Raw genomic sequence first — 12,144 nt, forward strand, 5'->3', positions numbered from 1 at the left:
CACTACAAGCGAAAAATTGCCTGAATCTGACCTTAATGCATGTATCTGGATTAGTTGAGTCACAGAATATATATATATATATATATATATATATATATATATATATATATATATATATATATATATATATATATGTGTGTGTGTGTGTGTGTGTGTGTGTGTGTGTGTGTGTGTACGTATGTATGTGAATATCTGCTTGTCTGTAGTTGTTATATGTCAATATTATATAGATTGAGATATTCTTTAAAAGTCATTAGCTTACCCTTCTTCTGTGTTTCTGTCTTGTGTTGTTTGGCTTCCTTCTGCGATGATCACCTATTCGGTGGGAGCAGCAGTAGTTGTAGTTTCAAAGGCACCTCTAAAGGATGAGGAGTCATCTATTAGATTGGAGGAAGGTCTCAATGGGAAGACGTAGCTAAGTGGTTAGTTTGTGATTAGAGTTAGAAATGTTTGGTTTGTATAATTGATATATTTATATAGTCCTATAATTTGTAAGACTGTATTAATATACTTTATACATTAGTTTATATGTTTTGAACACTAAGTTGAGACATCCTATTTTATTAGTTTTAAGCATCAAAAAATTGGGACGTTACATCATTCATATCAATTTATCGCAAGGATTTAAGTATGTATTATTAAAAAATTACATTAAAAGTTAGATGATAAATATGGGCTATAATTATATAAATTACTTCAATTTATATAAATTTACTAATAATAAAGATTTAAATTTCTTACAATTAAAATTACATTGAAAATTACATTAAAAATTAGGGTTACAAGTTTACTAAATTCTTGCTGCATCATTTAAGGATCTAAAATGCATCTCTTGAGGCTTGAATAGAATTACCACTTCACCTAAGGGCAACAATATGAACAAAAAATTTGAAAATCAATATTGTTTCTCTGAATCCTTGGTCTACCATGAAGTCTCTCTAGTCAATGATGTAACACCTTCTTCAAAGCTAGATATGCCACAACTCTATATCCAATCAACATTATAGTTAAAACAACCACATCTTTCCACAAATTATCAAGCCCTAAACACTTTATGGCAGGAAAATCTCTAGTCTTACAATGTAACCCTGGTCCACACTCATAAACCTCATTTATTGAGTATTGCACTCCTACAAGAAGCTTATAGCAGTAGTGACTAAAAGAGATGTACTTCAACCAAGATATAAAGAATGGAATCTGCTGAATGTAGTAACCCCCAGCCAAAAGAAACACTAGCATAGTCACTGAGGCTAAGGTTGTGGCTTGTTTGGCATCCATTAGAATGGCCCCAAGTGCAAGGCCTATTCCTTGAGAAACTAGCACATTGAAAAGCATGATCAAGAGAGTAAACACAAATGTCACTAAGGAAGGCTTCAAACCTCCCATCCAATAAGATATTGTCACAAAGATAGTAGGAAGAACTAACTCCATTGGTAAGTCCCCAACTATCCTAGCAACATAATACGATGATAAATGATACATTCCTGACGATATTTCTTTTATCAATATAGGTCGATCCAGAGGAAAAGCAAAGATGGCATTGAAAAGAGGGAAGAAACCCCAGAAGATGGAGAAGAAGAATAGCAAACCTACCTGTTTCAAGGATATAAACATTGTTATGAGTACTACAATACATGTTATAGTTGAATTATTGATTACCAATTTGCACATTATTGTTAGAAGTCTTTACAATATATAAACAAGTACGAATTTTATTTTATAAGATTGATTTATGTTTTAAGTTCATTTTTTTAAGAAGATTGAACCCACATCCTCTTCTACCCTTTCTTCAAAATCCATTAAACTAACTTTATATATATTAAATGTTAATTGGAGGAGTTGAACTCATAATTTCTCCTAGTATCCTTTTAACTTTATTATTATGTCAACCTTATATCTTCTTTAAAGATCAATTCTTAATAATTAGTGTTTTAACCTTGTAATTTTTAGTATTTGGACGATGTGAGTTAATAATTAAAAGTAAATTGTTGATTTAATTGATCCTATTTAATATTCATTTGTTTTTTAATTCTTACAAAAATTAAAAACCAAATAATTAAAAAGAGGTTCAAGAGACAAGATACCTGATCTTGTATATGTAAGGGATCAGAATGCCACCACAGAAGTCCTGAAAGAATTGAGACAGACAAGACTTGGAAAATTCTTAGGCGAGAGAAAGATTCATGTCTCCTCTCTTTTAAACCTCTCTTGAGCAGAACCATGACTTGTTCCCACCAGCTAGTGGTCCATTGGTTCTCAGGACCTACCAAACATTCATTTAAAGATCATTATTTATTCATTCTGTCATGGTATTGTATTGTTCATACTCTATACTTTTTGTAAAAGAAATAATGTAATACGAATTTAAGATCACCATAAAACTTCACTTACTTCGAAATGTTCTTGAGGAAAAGGATGCTAGTTCTCTGTGATTTTGTTGAATCTCTTGTTTTAGAAGAGGATATACATTATTCTTATACGATGAAACTAGAAATTGTTTGATTGAAGCTTGATCCTCATGATGATTTAAATGTTCATCTTCTTTGACATCAACAACTATACCTACAAAGCATCACACACTAAGATAGTGCTTAATGATGATCAATGATAAACCTTTAAAATGCATGCACAATACTATAGACAGGAAATTACTCTACCAAAGGAGATTTACTTTTTGAAAGAAAAAAAAATAATAGAAGTACTCGAAAAAGGCATAAGGAGTGAGTTTTGTACATGAATTTTAAGTAATAAAAGTCATTAAACGGCACCTTAGTTCAATAAAATCTAAATTTAGATTATTCAGCACGAGTCTCTCTCCAAGAGTTCTATGGAATAAATTTATAAAAGTATCGTTTTCCAAAATGATAAAGACAAACAATAAACACAGACTAGAAAAAGAAAAAACACTTAGACTAGAGAAATAAAATAAAATAACTTAAAACAAAATAATAAGTAACTTATGATTGAAAAGAAAAAAAATAAAGAAAAATATTAAATAAAATTATTGATGTTACAAAAAGGTAAGAAAAATAATAAAATGAGGAGAGCATCATAAAAATAATATTATAGAATAGTAAATCTAAAAATATAAACCTCTTCTTGTGATGTTTGCGATTGGAAAATGAGGTGAGGGGAATTGAACCATATCGATCCCTTTTAGCTTTTGTCACGTAAAGTTTCCCACGAGTTTATCCAGATTTACTAAAAAGATAGTCATATTGTGAAGTTGACCAGATTGTGGAATTGTCTTATCAATTCACAAAGTTTAATGATTTATTAGCGTCTTCCACCTTGAAATTAACAACATGATTATAAAATATAAATATAAAATACATTAATGATTTATATTAAAATATAAAAAATGATTAAAATATTAATATATTAAACTGTCATATGTGATAGTAATTCTTTTAAAAAGTGTCAACATACATCTTCATTGTGAAAACGAGCCATAGCTAATAACGACCAAATAATGCAAAGGACTTTGAGTTGACTATCACTCATGGTGTGCATTACCTAGTGGGTCAATTGTACCATATAGAAATAAACATATAATAATGATTTATATTACAATAAAATATTAACATATGAAATTGTTTGGTTGTTGTACATTTTTAAAAAGTGTCAACATATCATCTTCATTTTGAAAAAGAGCCATGGCTAATAACAATCAAATGCAAACTACTTTCATGTGAGTATCTCTCATATAATAATGGGTCAATTATACCATTCAGAAATGAACATGCACAAAACAAAATTCTAAACTTCCTCCCTTGTCATCACTTTATCAACATCAAACATTTGACACATTTAAATATTGGGTAAAATCACTTACCATTAGCAAGGTCAAGCAGAAAATCAGCCGGGTTGATGAAATTCAAAGTGGGCACAAACCCGACGGACTCAAAATAATCCATGGCCCGACCTGCTTGCCCGGTGAAAATCGGGTACCCGTCCGACAACAACACCACCTTGTCAAACATCCAAAACAACCTGCTCGAAGGTTGGTGAATGGTGGTCACCACCGTTCGACCACTTAGAGCAAGACTATGAAGCATTGCCACGATGCGCTGGGCGGTGGTGGAGTCCAACCCGGATGTTGGCTCATCGAGCAACAACAAACTCGGGTTTACCAACATCTCTTGTCCTATGTTGACCCGCTTTCGCTCCCCGCCGGAAATCCCCCGGAAAACGGCTGCGCCGCCACCAACGAGGTTGTTTCGGCACCGGGACAACCCTAGTTCCCCGATGATCATCTCGGCTTGCTCCATTTTCTCTTCCCTTGTCAAACTTCTCGGAAGCTTCAACATGGCAGCGTAAGTTAGAGTCTCGATCACAGTGAGGTGAGGGTACAACACATCTTCTTGGGACACAAACCCTATGTTGCGCCTCATGGAACTTGAGAAAGGGTGGTTGTTATAGGTTACGGCGCCGGAGAGTTTTCCGGTGAGCCGGCCGGCGAGGGCAGTGAGTAAAGTGGTCTTGCCACTACCTGAGGGACCCAACATTGCCATCACCTCCCCTGGCCCCACCATACCAGTCACACCATTCAACACTGTCCTTGTGTGTTTTTGTTTTGGAGAAGATACGCAACCATTCTTGTCCCTTCCAAAAGTTATGCTGTAGGAAACATCCTCAAACTACATGCAAAAATGTTATAACGTTAGATAAACTAAATCACCCTGTTAATTAACTCAACAACTAAGCAAAACACGCTGTTAATTAATTACATGCTATATAGTTCAATCATTTCAAGGGTTTAACATTCATACATTCACAATGTAAAAACAAAAAAATTTCACTCTCAACCGATCAAAAATCATGCTAAGTATGCGTAGTATGACTCTACTTATAAAACTCAACAAACTTATCTTCCATAACCATCTGTAAGACTATTTGTTATAATATGAAAATATTCAAACTTTTTGGTTTTTTCCCAAAAATATATTGTTAAATTTTGAAAAATGATAAAGCACTTGATATTTAGAAATAAATTGTTTCTGTGCCTTTCCATTTATTTTAAAGGAATAGTTCTTCACTTTGGCAGCTTAAGAGAGAAAAGAAGAAGGTAGTTTTCGATTTTTTTTTTTAAACTTTGTGCTGATAAGAATGAAAAAAAGAAAAAAAAAAAGAGAAGAAAGTTAAAGGCACTGAAAGAATGAACATGTGTGAGTGCGTTGAAAATAGAAGTGATGAGTACTTTGAGGGTAATTGGGCGAAGGGATTGACGAAGAACAGAAAATCTGGGTGCTGAAATATTTGGTTGTGGTTGTGGTTGTTGGTGAGAATTATTGGTGTTGTGAATGTGATTGGCGGCGGAGGAAGGTGGTTCGGCGTGGACGGAGCTGTTCTCCGGGCGGTTAGGGATGGCCGGAATGTCAGGTGTGACAGTCTTTTCTTGCTGAGGGGGCATCATCGGAGATTAATTTGATGGTGTGGTTGAAACTTTAGAGGAAATTTTGAGATTTTAATGTGTTTTTGGGAAGAAAATGAAGGTGGAGAAGAACAGTCGCATGAGAGAAAGGGTAGAGAGTTATTAAGTGAGGAAGGCACAAAGGAGTGAATGAAGGAAGACAATATATATAGGGTTAGGAAAAGAGAGTCACCTAACTAAAGTTCTTGTGTTATTATTTCTATTTATTTAAAAAACTATATAAAAGATCATTATAAGGAATGTTGGTGTTAGATAAAAAGTTTCTTATTTCTATATTTTTGTAAATACTTTTCTCTTTCAAAAGTTTAAGGATTGGAAACTTGTTTTGTGTCTTGGGATGTCAAAAAAAATCGTATTTGCGGGTATACGTGGATGAAATTCGCAATGGGTACAAAATAGATATCGTAAATTGATACCCGCGGATAATAGTTACGGGTATTTTTTATACCCACATGTTAACGAGGTAGGTATGAGTATTATATTATCCGTACCCGCTATATTATAATTTAAATTAAAAAATATATTAAAATATTAAACATTGATTTTGAATTATTTATTTTTTATCAATTTGTTTTAAAAAAATCTCCATTTCATGGTAAATTGTAATTCAACACAATTTACATGAATTATTTGAACTTTGTTTGAAATTTATGAAGATTATGTATTGTATTTTATTTGAATTTATAATTAAAATATCTTATTAAATATTTCATTTTATTTTTTTAAAATACCTGCGGGTAATGTGGATATTAAAAAATATATGCGGGTACTCGCATGGATATGGGTATGGATACGGGACAGATATTTATCCAGCAGGTAGGGTACGGGGGAGCTACTACCGGTACCTTACCTGTCCTGTTGACACCCCTAGTCGTGTGATGCTATTATACCGGTGTGGAATACCACTGATTTTATTGATGATTAATTGTTCTTTACTAAAAAAATAATATTTCTTCTAAATTTTATAATCTTTTAAAAATATTATTATTTAAAAAATTATTTGTCAATTGAAATTTAAAAAAAAAAATTGCAATTTTTTTTTTGATAAATTTGAAAAGAAAAATCATGTAAAATCTTGAGAATTTGCGTTATCAGTTGATCTATTTTTAATTTCTATTTTATATAATAAGGATATTAAGGATATGTATTTGAGTTAATTATTTTCAATAAAAATCTCAAGTTCTGTTGTTTTTTAATAAATTTTGATCGGTAAAAAACTGATTACAGGATAACGTGACACTTTAAAATTAAAATAGAAATGTACATAAACTAATCAGTGTAATGATTATCAAACCTATGATTCCCAGAATTTATGAGCTAAAATATAAGTTTTAGAATAAGATTCTTCAAAGAATTAAGGGTTGATTTTTGTTAGTGGAAAATAAAAATATTGATTAATTCATTTGTTTTAGGAAATAAATTACTTATTTTCAAAAGACAAAAATGACAACTTTATTATCAGAGATCATGTTTCACTCATTATTATTTAAATTGGAGGTAAGAGTTATTAAAATGAGTTTAGAAAATTGAATTGTTAAATTTTGAAATTCTAAAATTTTCTTAATAAATTTTATGCATGTAGTCTTGTACTTTCACATTTATTTTATGAAAATAAATTACGAGAAATGTGATTTTTGTACTTTTTTCTCGCACAAAATATTCTTAAGAAGTAAACATAGATAGCAGTATCTTTATAAAATAATTGTGACCAGTTTATAAAGGATTCTATTGTTTCCGAACTATCTAGGCTTCTAAGAGGAAGAACAAAAACTTACGTAATAAACCAAAAAAGAAATAGCAACGGAAACAGTTATTTATCTAGTTTTTGAAAAGTAATTTTAGTTCTGGTAAACTTTAATATACCTTTGTTCATCTAAATCCTGTGTATCATTTTTTATACGAACCTTAATATAATGGAATAATTGTCCCTATGTATACACGGTGCACAAAGTTAAATTTAATAAAATATCATATCTACCGACCTGTTGTCATAACAGTTTTTTTCTTCAACTTGAATTAATCTATTTAGAAGTGACATTTAGTCTAACCTATTTTAACTCGATTTGTTATTGGTAAGTGCAAATATAATGGGACGAATTGATTTATCGTAGTAAAATTAATTGAAAATCTTAACCCATTTCATTAGAAAGTACATGGACAGGTTAAAGGCTAGTCCATCATTGTTTTTCTTAATTTTATTTTTTTAACTTATATATATATATATATATATATATATATATATATATATATATATATATATCACAATTATATTTAATTTTGTAACATCTCATTTTAATAGTTTAATATTACTAAAATAAAACATTTTATTAAGAATATTCAGAAGACAGATAAAATCATTGTACATTGTAAATTAGTACATTCTTATAAGATAAAACTATAACAATATCACTTATATACATTCTCAAGCTACTATACTAGTATCTTATTACAATATTATACCTAACATGATCTAAAGCCACTTATCACCTATACCACTAACTCCTTAACATCAAGAGGTGCCTCCATACCTGATCTAAAGCCACTTATCACCTATACCACTAACTCCTTAACATCAAGAGGTGCCTCCATACCTGTATCTCCATTTGCTTACACAAATAAGGTGAGCATTACAAAAGAAGAACATAACACATACAAACAACAAACATAAGAGGGTAAGCTAGTGTATAAAAGAAATAATCATATATTAGTTAAACTTATTATATCACAAAACATTCATAAAAATATCAAACATACAATTACAAACTCTCTAGATTCAATTATTTGGATCTATGCATTGACTCAGACATAAGAAACTATGCACTTATCATAAAATTGGATTGCGGCAAAGACCCTAGATCCACTTGGCATAACCAACATGAATCAATTTCCTCTAGACATGGTAAGTTACTTATGGCAGCGCCATAGTGGTCCCATCCCTAATCCTGCCATAAGAACCTCCTTCAACTCTCACCACCTAGGCCATGATACTCTATATGAGTTTGTAAACCTAGTAAAGTATAAGAAAACTTCTAACCAACACATATCCCTAGCCAATGCATAACAACCTACTAGTGACGACTACACTTCTTCCTTAGAAGCACAACCCTTATACAACAAACAATTCACATTAACTTTTCTCATTTCATTCCATTAAGATCCACTTTCACTCTTTTAAACCATCACACTTCCTTAGAAGCCAAGACTTAAAACAAAGATGCAAATCAACTTTAACCATTTCATTCCAATGATCCTCTTTTATACTTATAACCTCATCACTTTTCTATAAAACATGATCTCACACCGAGTTCCTCATACCAAACAATCATACACAACTTATTCATTATATTCAAAAATCATATTTCATAATTTCATGTAATAGACACTCTATCACATCAATGTTCAAGAACAACTAGTAAAACTTCATAAACATAAAAAAAAACACAAATGTCACACATGATAGAGGAGAGTCGAGAGTTCATGTTAAAGGTGAAGAAAACAAACAAAAGGTTCCACAATTAACCTATGGATTTTCCCACAATATGTGAATTTGGCTCCAGGATGCATAATTCACACTAGTGTGTTCCACAGGGCACTAATGGATATTTTCACAACTTATGGATTCAACTACAAGAAGCATAATTCAAACAACGAATCCCACAGGTAACCTACGGATATTTCCACAATTTGTGGATTCAACTATGACAAGCATAATTCAAACCATTCAAGCAAAACAACCATACTTATCACAGATCAAATTCATCAACATGCCTTTATTAATTTAGAAAAAATTGCAAAGCAAAAGAATACTAGCTTCCCTTACTTGACAAAGCAGTTCAACTGGTCCAAACAGCTCAACCGATTCAAGGAACACCAAAACACATTTAGCTCTACAAGATGCTTTATCTATACTTAGGAATGACATAAAACCGATCAGGACCTATCATTGACCAACAAAGATTCATATTGATGATTAAAATGTCACATGCAACCAAAGTAGGGTCACATGCAAGTCAGAACATAGAATACCCACAAGAAAATGAGCAAAAGTTCAACTTACACGATTGAAGAAAATGATCGAATAAAAAGAAAGAGTTCGCCAAGAGGATCACCCTATTGGTCTCCGATCTTCAAACAGATGAACAAAAGGTAAAAACTTCTAGAGAGAAGTCAAAGAACTCTAGAAGAGTGATTTTTAGAGAGATAGTATGTTTTAAAATAGTGAAACTCATTTATAACAATTTTATTTATACTAAAAACCTTTTAATATTAAAATAATAGAGGCTTACTATTTTTAAACCACTGTCAATTCTAAAACACAATTTTCTAGGGTTTTACAAATCATATAAATATTATTTTAAGTTTTTAATTAATTAATTAATTATGTATTTAACAAAATAAATTAAAATAATTATTACTTTTAAATATTACATTATATTTTTATAATTAATAATAAAACATAATTTATAAATATTAATGAATAAGTTACAATTTTAAATTATCTTTTATTTTACTTTTTAATTTTTAAAAAATAATAAGAGACTAATAGATCAGTTTTCTTTATCTTGAACCTATTGATTTAATGAGTTAAACAGAACGAATCAGAAATAGATTGAATATACTAGTCAATCCGTCAGTTTTGATAAATTCCCAAAATAGCTCAAATTCAAAACTTGTTTTACCATCCTAAATATGTTGATGTAGTAATAGTAATATATGTGTATAATTTTATATAACTTAATATGTAATAAAAAATACATTGTTTAGTTATATTTTGAATATATTAACATTTAATCATAGATAATTATGTTTAATAAAATTATTCACTTTAAATTGTCCCTTTTTTTAATAATTTATAAATAGTTTGACATAAGATATTATTTTACCTATCTACATACATTTATGGATTAGTGAAGGAAAAATTGAGCATTGGCAACGTGTATATATGCAAAGAAGTGATTAAATTTAACCTAAATAAGCGAGTGAAAGTGTAAAACCAAACAAGGCATGAGGGACCCAACTTGGATTTCATCATATCCACTAGTACTTAAAGGATGCCAGCATAAATTATTTCTTTCACCAAATCAATTTTTGGAACAGTAAAAATAATGGAAAAGTGTTGGTTAATAGTAAAAGTTGGTAAAGTTGTTAAGATTTTTGCATCTTTGGGTCATAAGATGCTTTGCTAGCTTAGACTTTTTCATTTTCTACTTTCTGTCACTGTTGCAGCATTACAATTTATATTTTAACTCATTTTTCAATAAGAACTATTACAAAATTAAATTAAAAGAAATTTTTTATTTTTAAATTATTTTGTGAAAAAATATATAACTTTCTAAAAATTTATTTTAATCTATATGTCAACTAATTTTAACTTATACAAAATTAATATAATGTATTTTAGTTTTTTTTTTATGAAGTTGTTATGATAAAAATCATCTAAATATATTTTGAATGAATTTGAATTCTCAACTTGTCTTATTATCTGAAAGAAAAATATTATAATATTTATAAGTTAATTTGTTTAACCTATAATATTATAAGTTAATAATATATAATTTTCTTAAATTTTCAAATGATCATTATCAAGGTTTATACTTCTTGAAAATTTTCTTCATCAAATGTCACAACACAAAAGTCCTTATAACGTCACCGATTTAATGTGTGTCCAAAAGAAGTTCAATGTCAAAAATGATCGGTAACATTTTTTTAAATAAATGGATAAGTTTGATGTCGACCTATACAGTCTAGATGTTACTTAATCTTGGTCAGCTCCTCCCCCAAAGTCATTTAAAAAAAGACGTCGGACACCACAACCCCGGCGCATCGGCTGAAGACTTCCCTGACATCACTCAACATCGGACCAACATTTCCCCAACATCAAAAGTGTTTTAAAGTAACGCTATGAACTAGAAAACACTTCATTATTCCTTCGCACGATCTTCTCCTTCATCATTGCTGCCACCAACAACCTCTGTTGGAGAGTTTGACTTCATTTTCGACCGCTAAACTTGTAAGGCTTTCATTTTTGGATTGGTTTAGACATTTTGAACCAATTGCTTTTTGTCTTAATCTCCATTCCACCGTCAAACATTTCATTTGCCAACAGCGGTGACCCTAAGGTCACCGTAGTTCCCGTTTGAGATTTAGTACAAATGATTGAATTTTTAATCATTTCACTAGTGCAGTAAGGGCTTTTGGCCCCAATTGTTTTTTATATTCTACCCCGGTTTCAGAATTGAGGCATATTAGAACGAGGCCAAAAGTCATCCCCTTTTGGTCTCGGGTGTGAACCGAAGCCATAAAGCTACTCTTCTGCCTCGGTTCTAATGTGAACCGAAGCCATTCTGTAAAAAATCTGGAGCTCTTGCAGCAGCGGTGGTCGCCGGGAGACGCAATAGTTTTTCATCGTAGTGGTTGGCCATTCGTCGAGAGACACACAAGTCATCACTCTGCACACATGCTGCAAAAACCAAAGGTTCCAATATGGCAACAATCACAACAAGATTCATCAAATTTGTTGCTACCTCATTCAAGCAGTCACATCCACTTGGTTCAATGGTGGGTTACGATGGTAAAGAAACTTCTTCGCTTGCGGTGTATCTTCGTGACGAGGCAATGATGTGTTTGGAACACTAAATCTGTGAACCCCAAAGCAACACAAACGAATCAAAAATGCAAAAGAAACACATTTTTTGAACTCACCGGTAGCA

The 12,144-nt window shown here is 31.1% G+C and overlaps 1 protein-coding gene across 1 annotated transcript; it reads right to left on the reverse strand.

Annotated features, from left to right (window-relative positions):
* Positions 1–682: 682 nt before the first annotated feature.
* On the reverse strand, positions 683–5,540 carry LOC114169694 (ABC transporter G family member 21-like). Its single transcript, XM_028054961.2, has 5 exons — positions 5,201–5,540; positions 3,836–4,640; positions 2,392–2,562; positions 2,085–2,263; positions 683–1,593 (listed from the first exon to the last, which is right to left on the reverse strand). The coding sequence occupies exons 1-5, from the start codon at positions 5,414–5,416 to the stop codon at positions 943–945; spliced, it is 2,022 nt and encodes a 673-aa protein (XP_027910762.1). The 5' UTR covers positions 5,417–5,540; the 3' UTR covers positions 683–942.
* Positions 5,541–12,144: the final 6,604 nt, after the last annotated feature.

The sequence above is a fragment of the Vigna unguiculata genome, chromosome 2 (genome assembly GCF_037176805.1).
Source record: "Vigna unguiculata cultivar grain cowpea cultivar isolate G323 ecotype 2 chromosome 2, ASM3717680v1, whole genome shotgun sequence".
In the NCBI taxonomy this organism is placed as follows: Eukaryota; Viridiplantae; Streptophyta; class Magnoliopsida; order Fabales; family Fabaceae; genus Vigna; species Vigna unguiculata.

What these genes read in the sequence shown, in the direction of transcription:
- LOC114169694 (XM_028054961.2), bottom strand. Translation starts at nt 5,416, where the DNA reads ATGATGCCCCCTCAGCAAGAAAAGACTGTCACACCTGACATTCCGGCC. An exon ending in TTCGCCCAATTACCCTCAAA is followed by an intron (nt 4,641 to 5,200) that starts GTACTCATCACT and finishes TTTTGCATGTAG; the next exon opens with TTTGAGGATGTTTCCTACAG. An exon ending in CCTTACATATACAAGATCAG is followed by an intron (nt 1,594 to 2,084) that starts GTATCTTGTCTC and finishes TCCTTGAAACAG; the next exon opens with GTAGGTTTGCTATTCTTCTT.